This window comes from Periplaneta americana, chromosome 15 (assembly GCF_040183065.1).
Source record: "Periplaneta americana isolate PAMFEO1 chromosome 15, P.americana_PAMFEO1_priV1, whole genome shotgun sequence".
In the NCBI taxonomy this organism is placed as follows: Eukaryota; Metazoa; Arthropoda; class Insecta; order Blattodea; family Blattidae; genus Periplaneta; species Periplaneta americana.
Window position 1 is genome coordinate 62,711,432 of NC_091131.1, and position 23,116 is coordinate 62,734,547.

Here is a 23,116-nt window from a genome sequence, read left to right on the forward strand (position 1 = left end):
ATTCTTTCCAAGTTTCCTTGCATCTCTAGGTCCTTTCAAGCCCAATTGCTGCGCTAGTGTGACTGCATATTTCTGAAAATAAGATGTAAACATTAAGATTAAATGTACTGACATGAAATTTTTAGCCTATATCATAATAAACGAGCAATGAAAAAAAAGTATTGGACTGTAATCTATAATACCTAATAAAATTAGAGTCAGCACCCTGAATAACATGTCAAATTTACGACCTCAAATTCAATAGGACTATATTATCATGATGATGCATGTATAGTACATTGTAAGTATAACTTACTGCCCATTCAACCATGAAGACTGATGCCTCTGCAACATTACACGTTTTGTGTCTCTTAAATTCATCTCTTGCGTAACTATTTCCCATAACCTGTAATTCTACAGGTAAACCACGATGCAACTTTAGGATTGTTTTATATAACATTCTAACACGTTGAACGTGATTTAATTCCATTATTTGTTTGTTACCATCATTTTCTCGCTTGACATAGTTTTAAATATAAACATTCAATGTGTGTCTCTCAATAAATTCTAGCTCGTTCGTCGGTTTTTCGAATTAACGATCTTTTTCCCTCAGCTATTAGCAGAGTCACAGACTAAGAAAGTAATTAGGTGTATATGTCAATACCACATTCTACTAATATACTTGCATATTTTTAAATTAAAATATTGCTTGTATTAAATTATATGAATCTTTATCGTACACAAATAATATACCAGTTTACAAGTCACATGTCAATGTGAATCATATTGGTACGACTGGTATTAATTGTTGCCAATATTACACAAATTAGATTAATATTTTTAAAAAGACTGCACAATATGTGTAATAGTGTAAAACACTTTTTGATGTAGGTGGAGGAGATGCTGATTATTAAACATATAATTATTATATTAGTGTATTCATAAAACAGCACTACAGGAATCACTTATAAACAGAATAAATTTATGCCGTGATGTTGGTAGACCATAAGTATTGGAAATGGAAATACAAATGGCATTCATGATCATATGTTACGAGTTTTGTTTTGCTAATTTCGTTTCTACAGATCAGCTACAGGTGGATAACACAAATAAAACCGAAGTTGTATTCTTCTGAAATGCGAATTTGGTTGAAATATCTCGTACATCGTAATGAAGTTATGTTTATTACGAAACATGTTTATGCTAGTGATTCCTGTACCAGTTCAAGTTCAGAATGTTTGGTTATGTAATTCAGTATCCAAACACCAATTAACTAGAACACATTTGGTAGCACAATCTTGTTGGCCATTTTTTTAAATTTTAATCGATGTTAATTTTCAGTTATGCAGCTTCCGCTTCAACTGAAGAATTTTCATAAAGATTAATGTAAAATTCCTTATGATGAAAGCCTATCACTGCTACTTACACTATTTCAATTCCCAACCTTTATTTTTTACGGGATTAATTTTACTTTTCGATTTATAAGTTAATATACTTCATACATACAATAACCCCTATGTACCTTGATAGTATATTTGTATCATGGGTAGAGCCTAATTGGAGAGCTCCGTTTGTAGATTATAAACATTTATTTTGAGAATGCTTACTCTCGCTTTTAAACGTTATAAGAATAATTGTATCAATGGGTAAACACAAAGTTCGTAAGCATTTGGGCTCCGAGCTGACTAATGTAAGTCAAGAAGCAAGTAAGAATGAAGAAACACGAAGTAAGGAAAGTAGTGGTAATGGTTTATTTGTTGAAAGTGCAAAGAACTCGATCAAGCCATCAGACAGCGATAAGTGCTCAAATAAAAAGGTAAGGAAAAGTTAAGGTATTATTAAAGATATTCCGAATCGAACTGACTCGGTTTTAAAAGAGAGAAGTTGCATACATTTCAGAACACTGATTACTTCCTTTCCCTCTTACTTCAAAATTCCAACCTTGTGCACACAAAATAAATTATTGGCACTGAAAAATGCCTTTTCGTAAGCATAATGATGTGCATTCGACAAACGCAGACAAATCTGCTCTTTTTAGTATTTTAAGGTATAATTTTTGGTGAGGAATCCGTATATTGAAATTTTCCCGAGAAGTTTTATATAGGCTAATATTCTTATTGAATTTGGTATTCCCAAGAAACTATTTCGATTAATTAAAATGTGTCTCAGTGAAACTTATAGCAGAGGCCAGTTTCTTTCTGCTGCTTTTCCAATTCACTGCAGGCTAAAAGAATGAGCTGCACTATCACCTTTACTTTTTAACTTTGCCCTAGAATATGCTATTAGGATAGTTCAGGATAACAGACAGGGTTTGGAATTGAACGGGTTACATCAGCTTCTTGTCTATGCTAACGTCGTGAATATGTTAGGAGAAAATCCACAAACGATTAGGGAAAACACGGAAATTCTACTTGAAACAAGTAAAGTGATAGGTTTGGAAGTAAATCCCGAAAAGACAAAGTAAATGATTATGTTTCTTGACCAGAATATTGTACGAAATGGAAACATAAAAATTGGAGATTTATTCTTGGAAGAGGTGGAAAAATTCAAATGCCTTGGAGCAACAGTAACAAATATAAATGACACTCAGGAGGAAATTAAACGCAGAATAAATATGGGAAATGTGTGTTATTATTCGGTTGAGAAGCTTTTGTCATGTAGTCTGCTGTCAAAAAATCTGAAAGTTAGAATTTATAAAACAGTTAGGCCTATATTACCGGTTGTTCTGTATGGTTGTGAAACTTGGACTGTCACTTTGAGAGAGGAACAGAGATTAAGGGTGTTTAAGAATAAGGTTCTTAGGAAAATATTTGGGGCTAAGAGGGATGAAGTTACAGGAGCATGGAGAAAGTTACACAATGCAGAACTGCACGCATTATATTCTTCACTGACATAATTAGGAACATTAAATCCAGACGTTTGAGATGGGCAGGGCATGTAGCACGTATGGGCGAATCCAAAAATGCATATAGAGTGTTAGTTGGGAGACCGGAGGGAAAAAAACCTTTGGGGAGGCCGAGACGTAGATGGGAGGATAATATTAAAATGGATTTGAGGGAGATGGGATATGATGATAGAGACTGGATTATTCTTGCACAGGATGGGGACCAATGGCGGGCTTATGTGAGGGCGGCAATGAACCTGCGGGTTTCTGAAAAGCCATTTGTATTTGTATTCGGAATCGAACTAGAGCTGTTGAAGGGTTGGATGAAATTCTGCGATCCATTGTCATTGATCAACTGTCCGAAGACAGGTTTGAACCTCACAATAAGGCATCACTCATGAGGTAACTAAGCTAGGTGATAATGGGGTAGGGTGGCCAGTTTCTTTCATTGAATACTTCACTGACTAGTTACATACTGGTATTACATTATTCAAACTTCAGATGTATACAAACAATTGTTATTCCTTTGACACATATCATGTAAGATCGTACTGCTTGATAGTAGATGTAGGTACATCCTTTGATATGGAAATTGGTTGCTGTTCAGAAACTTAAGTCCCACCTCGGAATAGCTCGGAAATCATTGTGTGCGTCATGTTTACATACATGCGTTTTATATAGAGAGATTCGAAGCCCGGTCTTTGTAATGAGAAGAAAGAGCTCTATCGCTAAGCCATAATAAAGGCTTCATAAGCAATTTATGTCTTTTGTGACATTCAGATTACGTCGATACTATGACTTGATTTCATCCTCAGATCTCGATGCTAAATTACTATATTTCCTGATGTGCATCACATGCTAACCTGAACAACACTTAAACAAATTCACGCTACAGGAGAGCGACCATTTTTCGTGTCAAAGGATGTATGTAATAGGCAGAACCTCAATGAGAGGTACCATTGTCATTATAGCCTAATGAATGAATGAATGTTAGCAATGATGTCCCAAGTTGGGCACAGGCCTTCTGTGATGGGGTTAGAACCCCCTCGACAGGGATGGCTCAAGTGTACTCGCTTGGTGAGCCAATCCAGGCGAGCTTGTCGTGTATACTACTTTTGTGACATGGTTAATAACCCTGTTCAACTTTAACTAGTCTCAGCACTCTGTTCTTTGTTCATTTTTTTTTCCTGCACTACACACATTATGGGCGGCCGGATAGCTCAGTTGGTAGAGCAGCTGACTACGGACTGGAAGGTCCGGGGTTCGATCCCAGGTGGTGACAGGATTTTTTCTCGTTGCCAAACTTTCAGAACGGCCCCAAGGTTCACTCAGCCTTCTATAAAACTGAGTACCGGGTCTTTCCCGGGGGTAAAAGACGGTCAGAGCATGGTGCCGACCACACCACCTCATTCTAGTGCCGAGGTCATGGAAAGCATGGGGCTCTACCTCCATGCCCCTCAAGTGCCTTCATGGCATGTTACGGGATACCTTTACCTTTACCTTTTACTACACACATTATACTGACACTGGCACTTTGACAAACACTGGTTGCTATTTACACTATTTACCTGACACTTTCTCAACACTGACTTTACTATTTACAAAACTTATCTTACACTTTCACTAATACTGACTTTACTATTTACAATATCTTAACACTGATTACGTTATCTATTTACAGTGACCTTCCCTAGTTCTTTCCACAAAACTCTGTTCTTTGCTGTCCTCGACCATTGTTTCCCCGCCTCTTTGGTAAACATGTCAGACCATCTGAGCCGTGGTCTTCCCTGTCCTCTCTTTCCGACATAGGGGTCCCACATCGTGACTGCATGGGTCCATCTTGTCTGATGTAGTCTCGCCACATGTCCCTCCAAGGTCCACTTCGTTGCCGTGGCTCGTTGTGCTGCGTCAGTAGTGTTCGTCAGTCTTTGTAATGTTTCGTTTGTCATTCTGTCTCGTAGCGTGGTGCCCAGTATTTTTCTTTGCATCATCCTCTGGCATGTTTGTATACTTGAGCGTTAGTTATAATAGTTGTTGGTAGATAAGTTAATGAGTGTTAAAGACGACCAGGTGGATGAAATGTGTAGCAGTAGCAAAAAATCTAATTTTGACACAGCTTTATTTTGCGTTGGCAGGTCTTGAACTTTCCTTCAAAAATATAATAAATAGGAAGTGCTCGCAAGTGTGAGTTCTGTCATTGTGTTGGTGTATCCGCTACAGTTCAGAATGTGGTATTTGTCGCACTTTGTACCACAAAATTTGCACATGCACTTCTTGGACACCGTTAGGAAAGAGCTTGTGCTACGCATTTTATAGTGAAGGAATCGTGAACTGTTAGCACTAGTAATATAGTGCATATATTTGTCTTCCCCCACTTACTTATGTGCAGCGCTGCCATGCTAATTTGGATAGCAACTATTCGGTTATTTAGAATGTCAAACCACTTATTCTTCAATTCAATGAAATTTTTTCGTTTGACTCAGCCATTAAATGTAACTTTTTATTTCTCAAGTGGGAGAAAGATTGTGACAAGATGAAAGGAGCTTGTACAAGAGCCAATTAGGATTGACTGTGTTTTAATAGTAGTAATTGAAACAATTGATAGAAAAAATTTGGTCCACTGCAAATCATTCAAGGAATCTGATATTGGGATTTCGTATTTATCTCATTCATAATTTATGAGATAGTCCCAGAATGAAATAGAATACAGTGTAAACAAGGCGAGTCATTGAAATGTCCACCAACACACGATATTTGTGCTTTCATCTAGTGTGGCACTTGCCATGTGCGGATATCATAGAGCGTTAATGTTGCAACTGTACATATACAGTTTCCTTAACAGTGTAATCGAATAAAAGTAGTTAGAAAGTTAGGCCTACTTACCAGTTTTATGAAAGGAAGTGCTAAAATTAGCCGTGAGGAGACTGCAAACATTTCCCTATGAGAACTACAGTGAGTGATGGATAGGTTTTTAAGAGATGGCAGAAATGTATGGACAACAAAAGATGATGTGAGAATGAAGAAGGAACTTGCTTCAGGGTTGTCAATTTAATCTCTATGGACGCACAATAGGTTATTGTAGTACATTTATATAGTAAGACAATTTATTTTGGTCATCATAGAGAAATAATTTAGGAGTTCTTCTTGCCTTTTCTTTTCTTTTTTTTAGTACCAAGATAGAGTAATATATTGACACCTTTGCTGCATGGATATTGAGGTTTTTCTTCTATTTATCTGATTCATAGATGACCGTTCTGTTTCGTCGTGGTCTGCGGCCAGCAAATGGTGAAGTGGATCGCAAGCTGTGGCAGTGGTATTCTGACACCAGCTTGCAACAGGGAACGAAAGTGTCTAAGCGAGTTGTGCAGGCAAGGGCAAAATGGGCCTTCCACCAGGCTGGCATCACGGACTTCAAAGTAGGTTACAATTATTGGTCTAACTTACAAGTTCACAGGAACAAGGGTTCACAATTACAAGTAAGCAAGTTCACAAAACTGAAACAAAGAGCATTAAAACAATTAGGAAATAATCCAGGATCAGTTCTTTTATCGTAATGAGAGCATCTATTACTCACTTGCCTGCACTGAGTTCTTTGGTTTAGATAGCACACTACCCACATGACATGATACATGGAGAGCTTTGTGGCACATGTATTAAGAGAAGTGAAAAATAGTGCATTTATTTCCTTAGATAAAGTCTTCAAGTCGCAATCTTCTGGCTTTGTGTATGCTTCTCATGCCCTAAAACTGTTCATTTTTGAATGGGAAACTTGTTGCTGTGCGAATTTACAAAATTTCTTGCTGAATAGCCTATGTCATATTAGCTTGTCTAAAGAATTTGGATTTTTCCTGCACTTTCATTTCTTCAACATTCCCTACGAATAAATCTGAGTTTGAGGGTCAAAGTTGAGAACTTTTATTGTGGTCGTAAAAATACGAGTGGTTTCACTCATAGCATACGTACATAGTTTGCACCATGAAATATCTGCTATTTTTTTTCTTCACAGATTCATTAAATAAATGTCTCAAAATTTAGTCTCATATAGTGCACAAGAATAATAGTCTTGTCAAAGAAACTAAAGATGTACCAAATTCTTACTTCGAAATCGTCAAAAGACCTCTCATACATCGTCGTTGTCTTTCATGTATTAGACTTACATTAATTTCAGGAAGCAAGGAATAGCGTTTTCATAATTTTTTATATCACCCATACGTTTAAGGGACAATTCATTACAGAAATCATGATATGTACTGACCTAGTGGTCTGTTACAGAGTCTCTCCATCAGATTTTTTTGCTAGATTCTATTTGGTTATGCAGTTGCAGTGCATCCTGTCAATATGTTCTTTCACTTCAGTTTATATTGCTGCAGGGGCGAATGCTAGTCACGAAAGTTAGGCTTGCTCTTTTATTCATAGAGGAAGATGGGAGGATATAATAATTCATAATTAATAAAAATAACTAGACCCAACATAAATAATTTATTTTATAATTATGAAATCATTATAAGTCATGGATCATATTCACTTATCACATGTAGAGTTCGATATGATATAACAAACATGGCCAACAAAACAGTTTATTTAGTTTTTTTCGATCCTGCCAACCAATGCATATTGTTGTATTGAGCTGCACTGAACGAGCGCACATATTCTCTATAATGTCTGTCTTCTGTTGAATAGTTCTTCGGGAAAATGGATTTAATAATGTTTCAGTAACACACAATTCCGAACTCAATGCAAGAATTAATAATGCACGCAGCAGTTAACATATGCATTCTGCTCATACAATTACATTGCACTAGCAAATCACAGCACATTCCCGCTGTCATTACTGGTCTGTGTAACGTTAAATAGTCGTTGGTGTAGCTGTCGGACCAGAGCTTCAAACAACACATAACAGAAGCATGTGCGCCTAGGACGGACTAAGGAGGATGGCACTTGCACGCGCATCATATTCTCGCTGTTTCTACGTCTTTCCTGTAGCTCCGAGAAACGAGCAAGCGTTGCGATACTTGCGGTGTGCAACCTGCGGATGGTATTATAGGTAAATACAATATAATATGTTACTCAGTCAAATGACAAATCAATGTAAAATAATGACTTATATTATATGGTCATTAAGTTTTAAACACATAAATTACATATTGCAAACGTTTTCGCCCATTCAGGCATCTTCAGGCACAATTATACAATATCTCAATATCAAACTGTATAGTCATTACATTGGTGGTAGATAAACTGTTTAAAATTAATGATGTACAACATCTCCATAATTAAAATGTAATATTACAGGTCATAAAATTAAAATAATATTAAAATTAGAACAACGTAGTGTTATGATTTAAACTTCATAATATTCTGTGAAACTCTTGTTCAGTAGAGTCCAATGATTGATGGGTTATATGTCGTTTGAACGTGGCAACTGTATAGGTCACTATGAAACATCCTGTGTTTTGAAGTAGTTATGAAGATGTGGGATGACCTGCTGCTATCGGACCTGTAGCTAATATCACTTTGCCCACGTCATATAGTGACCTATACAGTTGCCACGTTCAAACGACATATAACCGATCAATCATTGGACTCTTCTGAACAAGTTTCACAGAATATTATGAAGTTTAAATCATAACACTACGTTGTTCTAATTTTAATATTATTTTAATTTTATGACCTGTAATATTACATTTTAATTATGGAGATGTTGTACATCATTAATTTTAAACAGTTTATCTACCACCAATGTAATGACTATACAGTTTGATATTGAGATATTGTATAATTGTGTCTGAAGATGCCTGAATGGGCGAAAACGTTTGCAATATGTAATTTATGTGTTTAAAACTTAATGACCATATAATATAAGTCATTATTTTACATTGATTTGTCATTTGACTGAGTAACAAATATTATATTGTATTTATCTATATTGATTGACAATCTGAACAATTATCATCATGTTCTCTAAGGATGGTATTATGCCTATACAATATTCCAAAAATCAAAATAAATTTTAATGTACGTAATTCCATTTTGAGAAATACACATTCTACGAAAATATTGGGCTTGCGCAGCAAGCATAGCATGCCCTGAGAAATCGCCCCTGTATTGCTGTATGTGCTGGACAATTGGAATCATTTGTAATTCCTTGAGAATATCTTCGTTTCTTCGATGATCTAGTAAGGAGTATCCAGCACTTCTCCTCATGAACTACCTGGACTACTGGCAACATGCTTATATTTTGTCGTGAGGATTTTCCATTGCATTCAGGCCTCTACAAGTAAATATGGGGAAAGTTGAATCTGTTGATGACTGGCCTCTCATATAGAGTAGGTCTACATGAGAATTTCCAGATGCCTGATCCCTTTTATTCTGACAGTTTGCTATAAAGTCTTATCGGTAAATCATGTTACATTAATTTGTTGTTGTTGGTCCAATACCTAGACCAGTTATGTCAACATTCCTGCCACCAGTATGCCATTGTAGCATGTCATGTCGCTATATGAAGTGCGTGGCTGTCTATCCAGCAGGCGTACTATTGTCACTGTATGCGAGAGACATGTTTTGACTGATCCTTTTTCTGTTCTTACACTTTCAGTTTCTAGATTTGTTTTGATTTTACTATGCCCTTGAAGTTGGGATGAATATTATTAGCAACAGATATCCACAAACTATTTCTCAAGTTATTGTCACTCATCCTCACTCTGTGTTGACTTTTTAGAAGTTTCATAACAGAAAATGCTTGCTCACAGACATACATACTTCCAAACATGGCTATTGTTTTTGCAGCATTTTGCTTCAGGTTTGCGAATTGTGAGCCGGAAGTGCTCTGTTTCTATTAGATCAGTACTTGAGGTATTGATGAATTTTTCACGAAGTCTACGGTTGCATCGTAGGTCGATCAATTCCATTTGCAATAGTGCGTCCTGAATATCCTTAAAATCTACTGTGAGTGGGGTATCAAAAATAGAGAATCAGATTTCCATTTTCTCCCTACTCTCGTAACGTGTTTTGAATTGCTTCTCTAAATGTCTTAGAACAGTAGTATTCAATCTCTTTTCTAACATACCTCCAAAATATACTTTTTTGCCTTCGTACCCCCACACTGCATTACAATTTATGTCAGAAATAACAAAACACTATGATTGATATTGTAGCTACAATATTTTATTTATTTTAGAAACTTCCCCTAAAATAGGGGTTGCCCTGAAGGACAAAATATACCAAATATACAAGTAATAGTAAATACGTACAATTTTATGAAAATGTTTTAGTGAGAAATATAATTATTATTATTGTGTTATTAATTTACTTTATATAGCTATGTGATTTCTCAGAAGATAGATTGAATATTTTAGAGCTATCAAAGAAAGAGTCTTGCCCGAAGAGGATTCACGATTGAATTCTTTGCAGAATTAATAAATTTATTGTTATTGTTATTATTATTATTGTTATTATTATTTATTGTTATTATTGTTATTATTATTATTATTATTATTATTATTATTATTATTATTATTATTATTATTATTATTATTATAAGAAAAAAACAAGAGTTGATATTGTAAAAAAAAAATATGTAAACTGAAATAATTATCAACAAGTATAATAAAATATATTTGTTAGCATTCTTACATACATGGTCAATGAGATTCGTACTGCTTGAGGTAATCTCACGTACCCCTGGGGATACAAGTACTATAGATTGAATACCACTGTCTTACAATACCTATAAATCCTTTGAGAGAAATATTCTTACAGTTATCTAAGGCTTTAAGTTTCGGAAAGTGCAGTAGATTTCCTCATTCCAACTGTTCTATCCACAATAGTAGTTTCATTTTGGAATGCTAGTATTAAATCTCACATGACTGATTTCAGCTTACTTTTTACTTGTAATGTTTGATTACATAAGAAACATTTACTGTATGTGCCAAAATGACTATCAACAGTGACATATGCCTTCTCTTCATATGCACTGTGGAGAGATTTGGGATTTAACTTAGGCATATTGGTGCACAATTTAGTGATTAGAAGTTGTGCACCGCCATCTCTCCTAGTCTTGAGGTAGAAATTTTACATTAAAATTTCTGACCCCGCTGGGAATCAAACCCAGGCCGGCTAGTCTGGAGGCAGACATGCTACCAAAGAGCTAACTCAGCGGACATATGATAAGAGAGTACGTGTCATTTGACTATTTTTATACCTGATAGCCTTTGTTATATATCTTTTTGTGTTTCATGTTGCTCATAACCAACTTCAGTATTCACTTTCAGGCAAGTGATGGTTGGTATCGACGATGGGTGAAGAGATGTCAGAATTTCAGTCCTGACCAACTCTCCAAAGTGTGTAGTATAGAACCAGAGTTACCTTCAAGTTCTACATTGTCAACAAGGTGTGAAACACCCTCTTCCAAAAATGTTGAAGGGGGTTCCATTTCAACTAATGAGAGTATATCACAAGAGAAATCAGTTGACATGCAGCAAGTAGCAGAAGAAGCAAACCGCGAAACAGAAAGTATTGAACCTTGTTGTTCCAGCAGCATTTCAGACCAGACATCTGAATCAAATGCAATGCTGTCCACACCTATGCTGAACATTGTGGACTACTTGCCACCCGAAGTCATGCACAGTCTCCATGGCAGTACTTTGAGCTCAGATTCATTAGAGAGTGTGTTTGCAGGACCAAGCATGGACTCTCTTTATTATCCCGAGCACAATATGCTATCAGATTGTGATAATTTCCACCTGGATTTACAACATAGTGATTCTTACCCCTGTAGCATTCCAACAACCACTGAAGCAGATAGGTTAAAAGACATTGTGGGGTTGATTTCGTCGCAGAGTAATACATCATCAGGCCTGTTACGTGACAACGATAATGTTGTCTCTACATGTTCCTCAGATAATGAGGATTTTGTGAATTCGATATTCAAGGATGTCGGCTTCCACATGGATGTGCAGGTGGGGATTAACAGTGAAGGGTCAAGTGTGAACGTTCCTGAAATGACGTCGACTGTCTCTCAGGATGTACTGTCACCAGAAGTAATATTGGAGTCTCATGCTGATACAAGAAGGAATCCTGAAGCAGTGGAACCTGCTTCTAAGAAGAGCAAGAAGTCAGTGGTGCAGCATAGAAAGAAGGGAGAGAGATACCTTCCTCAGTTCAAGGTTAAGGTGCTTGCTTATGCGGCAAGCCACACATTGAGGGAAACAGCTAAGAAGTTTAAAGTCAATGATGGCACGATATCATCTTGGAAAAAAGAAAAGGACTGGAAGAGACAGCTGACTCAGGTGAGTATACTTCAGACCACTCTTTAGCATTCTGCAATCTTCCGTGTGTTCCCACCTTCCTCTTAGTCTCCACATATGATGCATATAATATCTTAATTTTGTCTATCATCTGATGTCTTCTTCTGCCCCAAACTTATCTTCTGTTCACCATTCCTTCAGTAGGCAGTTTCTTCTTAGCCAGTGACCCAGCCAATTTCTTTTTCTCTTCCTGATCAGTTTCACCATTATGCTTTCTTCACCTACTCATTCTATCACAACTTCATTTCTTATTCTGTCTCTCTAATTTCACATGCTCGATTCTTCTCTATATCCACATTTCAAATGCTTCTAGTTATTTCTCTTCATTTCGTCATAATGTCCATGTTTCTGCACTCAAATAATGCTCCACTCAACACAAAGTGCTTCATTAGTTTCTTCTTTAGTTCTTTTTCCAGGGGTCCTTAGAAGTTGCTTCTTTCTCTGATAAAACCTTTCTTTGCCATTGCTACCTTTCTTTTGACTTCCTGGCAGCAGCTCATTTTACTACTTATAATACATCCCAAGCATTTGAAGCTGTCCATTGTTCTACTGTCTCATTTCAAATTTGTACTTTTACCTTCTTTATTTTTCTTCCGATTACCATGATCTTCGTTTTGTTTACATTTATCTTCATCCTATAATGCTCACAGCTATCATTTGTGGGGTTGATTTCGTTGTAGAGTAATACTTCATCAGGCCTGTTACGTGGCAACAATAATGTTATCTCGACATGTTCATATCCCTTAGTATCATTTCCTTTTCTGCTAATAATGCCTCATCTTTGGAAAATCTTACGCACTTTATTCTTCTTCCTCCTACTATCACCCCTTCCATGTTCTGAAAACAGTTCTTCACTAAATTCTCCAGTAGATGTTGAACATGGTAAGAGATAAAGGGCATCCTTGTCTATTTCACTTTCCTCTGATATTTCTTCTTCTATCCTGACTTTGACTCGTTATTTCATATAGCCTCATCTCTCTCCAATCTGCACCAATTTCCTTCAGGATAAATTTATTCCAATCCACTCTGTCAAAGCCTTTTCCAGATACACAAATACTACATACACTTCTTTATTTTTCTCTTGCTATCTTTTGCCAATTATTTCAATTGCATTTCTCATACCTTTTCCCTAGCTTAAGCCAAATTGCACTTCTTCCAACTTTTTTTCCATTTTAAATGTAGATTCAGTATTTGCAGGAGAATCTTCGCCAAATGAGACATCAGACTTTTAATCCTGAACTTATTGCATTTCTTGGCATTTGGAAAACTATGGAGGAGACACTTCAATCTTTTCAGAATTATTGATTCTCTTTAGTATTGAAGTCACTGTGCTCTATGCTTCAGAACAGGAAGAAAGTGCAGACCCCAGTGTCACATCCTGTCGATCAACAGTTCCTTACATGGTTGCGTCGATGTCGAGAGCAAGGTCGGGAGGTTACAGCAGGAGAGGTGAAGGATAAAGCAAGGCAAATAATGGGGCAGAGCTCCACTGACAACTGTCATTGGTACAAACTGTGGGTCAGCAGGTATGTGTGGAAAAGAACATGGCTGCTTTTTGGTTTGAGTTTGGCCTCAGAACATCTTTTCCAAAAATATTCTACTTCCAATGTTTATCTGCAACCTTGTCATTAGTGTTCTGTTGAAAATTGTACAAGAAGATATTTTAAGACATTAGAAATATAATTTTTTATGAATTGTGAATGATGATATGTTGGCAGGTTTGATGAGGAGCAGGTATATCGGGAGGGTTTGGAGAGGGAGAAATCTAAACAGGAGCATCATATCCAGTACCCTCAGGCTTTCAAGATGGAAGTGGCGGTATTTGCACAATTGCATAGTCAAATCGTGGCTGCACGCACTTTTAATGTGTCCCGTAAAAGGGTGTTCGAGTGGCTTCAGTTGCACAGAGCTAAACATACTAGTAGTGAGTGTGGGAGTTACTTTTCACGAGCTTGTAAATATATTTGTAATGTGATCAACAAGTTTGATACTATGTATAATATAAATGTGTGTGACATAGGAATTGTATAGGTATTTACTTAAATATAAGGTGTTTGTGATAGTTACAAACAACTGTTGTGATTCAGATGAGGCAGAGTCTTCAGAAAGGTCCTGTGAACGTGTAGAAGCGGTGGAAGAGATAACATCTAAGAAACTGGGTTCCAGACGCTCTGACACAGACAAAGAGATCGACCAGGAGATCTGGGAGTGGTACCAGACCCAGCAGACGAGGGGCAGCAAGCCTACATGGCACGAGGTTCATAAACACGAATTCTTATTAATCCAGCTGAAACATTATACTTGAGTCAGTGCAGTTCTTGGTTCTGCTAACAATACGAGAAACCGTCTACAGGTGCAAGCAAAGGGCCTGGAACTATACCGATGTAAAGGCAATGAGAACATCAAGTGCTCGTACCGGTGGTACAAGCGGTGGTGTGATCGCTTCCACGTGATACTACGCCATGAGGGGGATGATGCCATGTTGGAGTGGGCCCTCACACAACTGGAGCTGGGGAACAGTCTGAGCCACAACGACCTGCAAGTGCACGCCCTCACCCTGGCTTCAGATACTGCCTTCAAGGTAAGATTCTGATTGTGGAGCAGGTTTCTATACTTGTTGACAACACTGATTTTCATCTTGCCATTGTTCACAATGGTATTTGCTTGTCTGCCTGCTTGAAAATAATTTGAAAAGTTTGTTTATTCTTGAAAATGTCAGGTGATACATGTTTAGCTCAAGATAGGAAGCCATTTTATTTTATATATATATATATATATATATATATATATATATATATATATATATATGTATGTATGTACTTACAAATTCATTCTTTCCAGTGAGTCAGGACCCTAAATTTTAATAGCTTTTGTATTTCAAAAGTACAATAAAATACACTATCAAATTTTCTTTCTTTTGAGAGGAACATATGCCACTGTAGGTAGAAAATATAAGTAGTGTAAAAATTTATACCTCAAACGTTCTTGGGCTTCCAGCCAGGTCATAAGTTGGTGATCCACCGACGTTTCGATGATGTTCATCTTCCTCGACTTCAGAGTTGACTGATAATTAGAGGGATAACCTGCTCCTTATTTATAGTGCCAGGGGGAGTAGTCGGCCAAGGAGCTTGTGCTGATTAGTTCTCCATGTTACATGTGGTGCGGACCGCGATGTGAACACAGCCGACATGTTGTCTGCTATTAAATTTCTCAATGCCCAAACGATGAGCTGTCATCAACGGAGGACACATGAGAACACGTCCGCTGCGCCTACCATGAGACGTGCAGTCAATCAGCCGCAAAACAACACAAGACAACATGTCAGTTGTTTTCACACTGCGTGTAACATGGAAGAGTCAATCAGCGCATAGCTCCTCAGTCGACTACTCCCCCTGGCACTATAAATAAGGAGCAAGTTATCCCCCTAATTATCAGTTAACTCTGAAGACGAAGATGAACATCCTCGAAATGTCAGTGGATCACTAACTTTGACCTGACTAGAAGCCCGAGAACGTTTTGAGTTATCACATCGCCAGGAAAGCTTCAGTAGTTATTTTAATTATAAGTTTCTCACTTATACATTTTTTTCTGAAGTCCCAGCAAAATTCCTATACTTTCCATGTTAATTTATTTCAGTTATATATGTTTTGTTTGTTTGTTTTTCTCACTTATACAATCATATTTTAAACCCCGAGAAGTATAGAACTTCATTTATATGTTCTAATTAAATTTTGCTCGAAATTAGGTTTGCCATGAAAATGTAAGAATGCGAAAATACTGTATTTACACCATTGAATATAATATGCACACCAATTTTTTTATCTTAAAATCCAGAAAAAAAAAAAAAGCTGGCGAATATGATACACACATGTGCTAGAAACCACTCAAGATTAAAATTATATTATCAAGATGGGTTATGAAGGCACTTCTTTACCTCTAGCTATACATCACATCCATCCTCATTTGTAGTATCAGAACAGGTCTGGTTGGTGTCAGAACATTGATTGACAATAACTATCGTCATGCTACTCTTTTGTCAGCAGTTAGTAGTAAATTCTTTTGGTTTAATTAAAGACGCGAAATTGTTGAGAGTTGTATTCATAAAATCTCACAATAAAAGAAAGTGTTAGTAAATTATTCTAATAATTAAAAATAGTATTCTTATTAATGATTGTTGTAAAAAATGGATAAGAAATTACGAATGAAAAGTGTGCAAAGAATTAGAAAACACGAACTCAGGTGGCCTTTTCTGTAAGTTGCTTCCTTCATATCTCGTAACATAAATAGAACATTAATTTTAATTTGTTCGAGTCGGAATGTTTTGAGTGCGAATATATTGAGCACCCCAGTTTTCAAGACGACATTTTGTCAAAACAAGTGCATATTATAATGACGTAAATACGGTACAATATGTGTTCATTGTTAAGATGTGGGCCGACTTTGAAATTCCTGGAAATTCGAAGCTGCTCGTTCTTGTCCCATACAAACTAGCTTCAGTAAATTGATTATGCACCTGTGGAAGAATCAATTCAGAGAGGGGAGAGAAGTATGTCCAGAGGGAAGAATAATAAGAATCCAGGTCCAAATCTGTGACCACACTAACTACAACCAAATTCTAACACCACTCCAAACTGAAAGAAAATATTTTGACAGACTCAGCAATATGATGAGATGGTAGCTGATTAGTTTTTGAATTCCAATGAGTGGAAGAAAGAGAAAGTGTGTTTGTAACTGATGTTTTCTTTTTTTTGTAAAATAATTGCATATTATTAATTATGAAATTAAATGCCATTTCAGTTATACGTTTTTCTCACTTATACGATTATCCCTCTTGCACGTTTTTTTTTTTCAGACCCCCCCATAGAAACGTGTAATAGTAATATGCGTTACAAGAGCGGTATGTTGAAGTTTTCATGTTCGAGGAAAAGTTTGAAAAAGCGAAACGTAGTTGAGCTTTTTTAATTTCCGAGATTTGAAAGAAAACATACCGCTCGTGTATCGTACATTATTTTGTGCAAACATCGTTTATTACATACCTGAAAGAGGAATTTCTAATTAGTTGCAATGAAATCTCCTTCTTGGTTTCTGTTCAATGACGGCAAATTTGGAAAACAAAAATATCTATCTTCAACATTGTTGCTTTAAAATGTTTTCTGTGTTTACTCTACTCCAGCAGGCCGTGATATACGTCTGTCTTTTTTTTTCTCCCCAGTCTTGATGAGTCTGGAATCTTGTTGATTTTTTCACGGCTTCCTTAATGTTACTTGCATCACGAATGCAGAAACTTTAGTGGAATTGTAGAGTTTACTTAATTTTTGCAAATATTTAAAAACAATAATTATCAATGCAATTTAGATGAAATTGCAGTGGTAAGTTTCCAGTTTATAATTATTACTATATTGAACGTCTCTAAAAATAATTCGTTAAAAGCCTAAAGCAGTAAAATCAATATGTCACTTAAGCGGTAAGAAGAGGGAAATTGTTATGTGTGTTAGATTGGGAATACTGAATGTGGAATTTTAGACTTTCCGCGGATTCGTTTTGTGCGGAAACCAAGCAAATATGCACGATCTCTCACAAATGTAGTTTTACGTTATAACGAACCTTCCATTCAACTTGTTTGTTTGTGAGTCTCATCTACAAGAGGTATAGCAGTATAAGGAAAATAAAAATTGAGTTGTTTGCAAAGAAAGAATTTGTGACATTTGTGATAATGTGACAGGCATCACCAGGTTGGGCAATTCGCTTCTGCAAGAGACACCCAGAGCTCTTGCAGCAGAGTCCAGTATTGGACACTGCATTGCCTACTCCCTTGCTCCGCAAAGTGGAGACATTTCGTTCCGAAGTCCAGAGGACTGTGAGGGATGGCAAGCTGGCTCTTAGCCATGTGGGCAATATGGACGAACTGTACCTCAACTTCTCGGCCCTTGTATCAGGTGAGGACATTAATTTATTTATCTACTCTGCTAACAAATTGACATTTCTGTGTAACAGTATTGTTCAAACAGTATCAATAAATTACTCGTACTTTGTCATTAATTTCACATGACAGTTAAAATAATTATTATTTTAAGTAAAAGCTTTCAAAATAAATTATTCGTGATCATGTTCTTTTAAATTCCCTTCTTTTATCAAGTCATATTATCACTATTGGATTTCTTATAATTTGATTTCTTGGCTACTTGCTCTATGGTTTCAGAATAATTTAGAAAGCAGTCTATGAATATAATAACTAGGAGGCAGATGTTGATGACCTAAAAATCTACTTAAAATGATCATTAAAATGCCCTTAAACTAATGGAAAAATGACGTAAAATTAAAAGAAAGTGACATTTAAATATTATTCTAAGTACTCGTACCACAACTTCTTAAAAATTAGTCACCTTGTTTCAATGACTGCCCTGCAAATGTCGGAGAGAGGAGGCAACTTTCTGGAATTTGGCTAAGATAGAGAAAAAGGACATGCAAAAAAATAAAGGCTTTAAGGGAAAACTATAGATTTTAATGAGGGTTTACAATCTGTTTCAATAGGTGATGGTTCATGTCATGCCTTCATTCTCCGTCTCCTCCTACTTCCGTTCTTCACTTTTGTTACCAGATCTTCCAGATGGGGCGTGTGAATGACAAAACAAATTGTCAGTGCAGCTTGCATTCTTGCAATCTTTGTGTTAAAAATACTGTCCCTTTCCTTCCATGGGAACACAACGTCCTATCCAGGACACGGTGAAAGTTTCTTGCCTTCCAAACATAAATTCTAAAGACACCCTCATACCGACAAAAGAACAGTGGTGGTCAAAGCCCTCACTTAAACTAAGCTGTTGTCAAGCATTTTATATTATTTACATTGTGTGAAGTGAAGCCTTGAAGTGTAATGAGGTATAGTCTTTACAGTTTGTTTCAAACTATAAAACTCGAACTTCACTGTTATTCACTTATTCAGTAGGTAATTACTACTGACCTGATTGCTTAGAAAAAGATCTAACAGACCTATCAGTAAAGAAGAAAGTAAAATGCATTCCAAATGATCTAAAAGTTCTTCAAAGTATTAAAAATGACCAAAAATTCCGAAAAAAAAAATATAAAAATGACCTATTAGTTCAAAAACGTCGAAAAATGCAAAAAGTACAATATAAGAAATTAATTTTTTACGTTCATATTAACATAGAAAGGATTTCTATATTAATAGACATTGTTCTAATATGAATAATAAGATGATGACTTTTCATCGACATCCGCCCCCTAATAATAACTAAGAACCAAAATTGCTACCCTCGTTCACCTGGTTTAAATTTGAGTTACATCACACATCATTCCCCTGTAGCTCTGTCATAAGCACACTGTTGGAACAAGTAAGAAAGTTGTAACACCTTGTCTACTGACTGGCATGTACAGTAGGTGTCGCAAAAAAATGAAGATGATGTACTTACACTACTAATTTTGTTATTTCTGGAAAGGGCTGTTAAGATTTGTTTTGAAATAGGGTAACTTTTTCCATCTTATGCTAAAAACTTATCAATACTCAAGAGGGAAATTCCATGTCTACTAGAATTGAATCTGCACTCAATCCATTACCATTCACACAGGTTCTTATTACAGGGCCCGGCAGAGCAACAGGCAATTATAAATTATTGTTTATTGACTCAATAATTTATTTTTTTCAAAATGACATGTAAAATCATAAAAATACATAGTCTGCCATTTATTTCTTGAAAAGGACGTCCTTCAAGTGACTACCACTGAGATGAAAATGTTTTTCATCAGACATCCACAATGTGTCAATGAAGTCTTCATTTTCATCCATGCGATTTAAATTGAGAATGTTGCGATATTTTAATTGTTGTACCATCTGAATTTTGTATGGATGAAAATGTGTCACATTAGCAGATGGGATAGGATCATGACACAATAAATAAATTATAATGACATAATTCATACCTAGCAACCTCAAAATTGTTGTTCTTGTAAAACCATTTTTCTGCACAATGATGTCGTATGTTCTACACCACAGCACATACAATTGAAAATGACGATCCTCCCATGCCCAGTGATGGGGTGCACCATCTTGCTAGAATTCATATTTTTGTCTTCCTCGAGTTGTGGCAATAGAAACAACTGCAACATATCCAAGTAAGATCCATAGTGTATTGTATTTTATGCAAAAAAGATTGGTCCATACACTGTTACGACTCACTCCACACCATAATTAACTTTCAAGCTCGTAGGAGACAAATGTTCAATACCACAACATTATAGAATCATATTTAGGTACATTACGTACACTATACTCACGTCGAAATTCTCTTTGAACTCATTTAACACACTCAAATTTAGCATATCAAAGAACACTTTGTGCCCGCTATTGATTTCTAAAATCATCTATGATTTTCATTTCACATTATGCATTGTTGATTTTCATTCTTACCATGTATGGAAACTCCCGTCTAATATTACCAGCAAGAAATATCTCATACTATCATAACAGATTTATAATAATAAATTAATATTATCCATACCCAAATGGATCAGCCTGTAGTTCGGTAATTATTAAATAATATTTTTAATTAGAGTAAATCACTTTTCCTTAAAGATATAGATAATCATTAACTAAAATCTTTGCTTAAGGCTCAACCACGAACTCAAAACGGCAGCTTCTTGTGAGGCGGTCAGAAATGGAAAACTGTCATGCTACAATAGTGTTGGCATGTCTCGCTGATGGAAACATATTGCCACCTGCTGTGATTACAAAGGTAATAAAAAAACATAAAAAAAAGTTACATTCAGGACTATTTTTTATATACCGTATGCTGTTTGAATAATTTACATAATACAATTGAACCAATTTGTACTGTGACAAAGTTAAATTAAACACATGAACTGAATTCACTCATCAATAAGATAAAAAAAGAAACACGATTATAACAATTTATTGGTCAATTTTACAAATATCGAACATATTTCAACTCTTGATTGTTAACCTTCTGTAGCTGGGTGGAGTGGAGGAGGAAGCACAGCCTGCTGACAACAGCGTTGTAGTTCTTCAGCAGGAAGAAGGGCTCATGGACTCAGCTTGCATGTGTCAGTGGCTGCAGTATGTATGGTTCAAGTAAGTAGCTCAGAGTGAATGGTGCTGATAAGGGTTTAGTCATTTTTAGAATCATAATGATGGTTTGAGTTTCTCGATGAATGTGCTCAGAAGTAGACTTTTGGGCATTCATCATGTCCTGGAACATCTTCAATGGTTGGGCATTACATACAGGTTCCAGCATCAGGACAAATGAGTACGAAATGTCATATACTCTGTTCAAAAGGCGATTAACGAAATTAATAGCTTCTGTAAAACTTGGAATCTGAAAATAAACGAAAAGAAATCAAAAGTCCTAATCTGCAAAAAGGGCAATGTGCATAGTAAGAAAGAGAAATGGCACGTGAATAAAGTTCCAATTGATTGTGTTTCCAGATTCAAGTACCTAGGAGTGATAATAGACAGTAGAGGAAATTGGAAGTTGCAAAATGAATTGGCACTGAATAAAGGTAAAAATGCACTCCAAGCAGTAGACAGATGCCTAAATAAATGGCCGAATATTGGGGTGAAGAATTTGGTCAACATCTATAATGCACTAGTAGAATCAAAGATATTATATAATATTGAGATCTGGAGTAGTAGGTTATCCAGCAGAAACATCTGTAAAGTAAGAGCCAAAATGTGTAAAAAAATTTCTAGGAATACCGGAGAATGCTTCTAACCTGGCAGCGTTACTAGAGATGGGAATCGATTCGAGTCTGGGAATTATTCTAGAAAGAAAAATCAAATATTTAGGTAATATTCTGTGTAGGAATGATTCGGCAGTTATGAAAACATGTATCTTTTGTATGAAAGCCGCTAATTGGAAATCAAATTGGCTGAAAGAGCTGGAACGAGAAATAAGCAGATTAGGTCTAAATTGGCTATGGAGAGAAATAGGGTCTATAAACACGAAAACTATTGGAAGAATAATAAAAGAGAGGGCAAACGAAATTTCGAGACAGGATATTGGTGGAGATTAGGTATCTGGAGACTCACGAATAAAAGAGGGAACGTAGAGAAGGATAAATGTCCTTTGTGTGGACTAGCTGAAGACTCAATGCATATCGCGCTAAAGTGTCAGGCAACGAATGATTTGAGACACAGTTGGGTAGATAAAAAATTCTACAAATGAACGCTATAGTAGCTTATAAAAAAATTAATGGTCACCTAAACGCCAGCAATTTGCATAAATTAGGAAAATTTCTTTTTAGAGTTAAAATTAGATGGGAAGAGAAAGTCAAAGCTCTAACGGAGATGGAATTATAAATGTTGAGTAGTCATACGATAAGAAACTATGAAGAGTAGTCAATGAAGTTAACAGAATAATTCTTAAGAGATTGAACATAAAATGAAAAAGCTAAGGTAGGAGTTTTAAATACAAGAGCTATACTTAGTATTAGGCTTAGTTGTGTATTATTATTATTATTATTATTATTATTATTATTATTATTATTATTATTATTATTAGTTCTATTATTGTAAACAGAGGAAACTTATAGGTTCATTATGTATTACTTTGGGTTATATTTGTATTGAGAGTGATGGCGGATTAAGAACTGGAATACATCTAATCCGCCATGACGTGAACAAAGATTGATGAAATAAATAAATAAATAAATAAATAAATAAATAAATAAATAAATAAATAAATATACTCTGTTGGGCTACTATTCACACATAATGGGCTCAATAGAGTAGATGACTCTTAAGATCATATAGGATTCACCATTAGAACAAAAATACATATACTGGAAAGTAGTACCTGTTTTAGAATAAAAATTATTCAGTAAAGATTTTTTAAATAAACTTTTTATTGAACTCCTACATATCTTAAACTATTTTTCCACATATTACTTTGGATAATTTTTCTGTTTTCTGATTCTC

At 35.8% G+C, this 23,116-nt stretch overlaps 1 protein-coding gene across 3 annotated transcripts in view; it reads left to right on the forward strand.

The window, feature by feature from the left end:
* The first annotated feature begins 981 nt into the window (after positions 1-981).
* Positions 982-23,116, forward strand: part of LOC138715017 (uncharacterized) — a 31,819-nt gene continuing 9,684 nt past the window's right edge. For 2 of the 3 annotated variants that reach the window (XM_069847409.1, XM_069847406.1), the window contains exons 1-10: positions 982-1,795; positions 6,109-6,279; positions 11,134-12,150; positions 13,513-13,694; positions 13,887-14,092; positions 14,256-14,425; positions 14,522-14,749; positions 17,891-18,104; positions 20,791-20,915; positions 21,153-21,271. In XM_069847409.1, coding sequence (XP_069703510.1) covers positions 1,622-1,795; positions 6,109-6,279; positions 11,134-12,150; positions 13,513-13,694; positions 13,887-14,092; positions 14,256-14,425; positions 14,522-14,749; positions 17,891-18,104; positions 20,791-20,915; positions 21,153-21,271 — 2,606 coding nt within the window. In that variant the 5' untranslated portion in view covers positions 982-1,621. The remainder of the gene's footprint in view (positions 1,796-6,108; positions 6,280-11,133; positions 12,151-13,512; positions 13,695-13,886; positions 14,093-14,255; positions 14,426-14,521; positions 14,750-17,890; positions 18,105-20,790; positions 20,916-21,152; positions 21,272-23,116) is intronic. The other variant, XM_069847407.1, reaches the window with a different exon arrangement.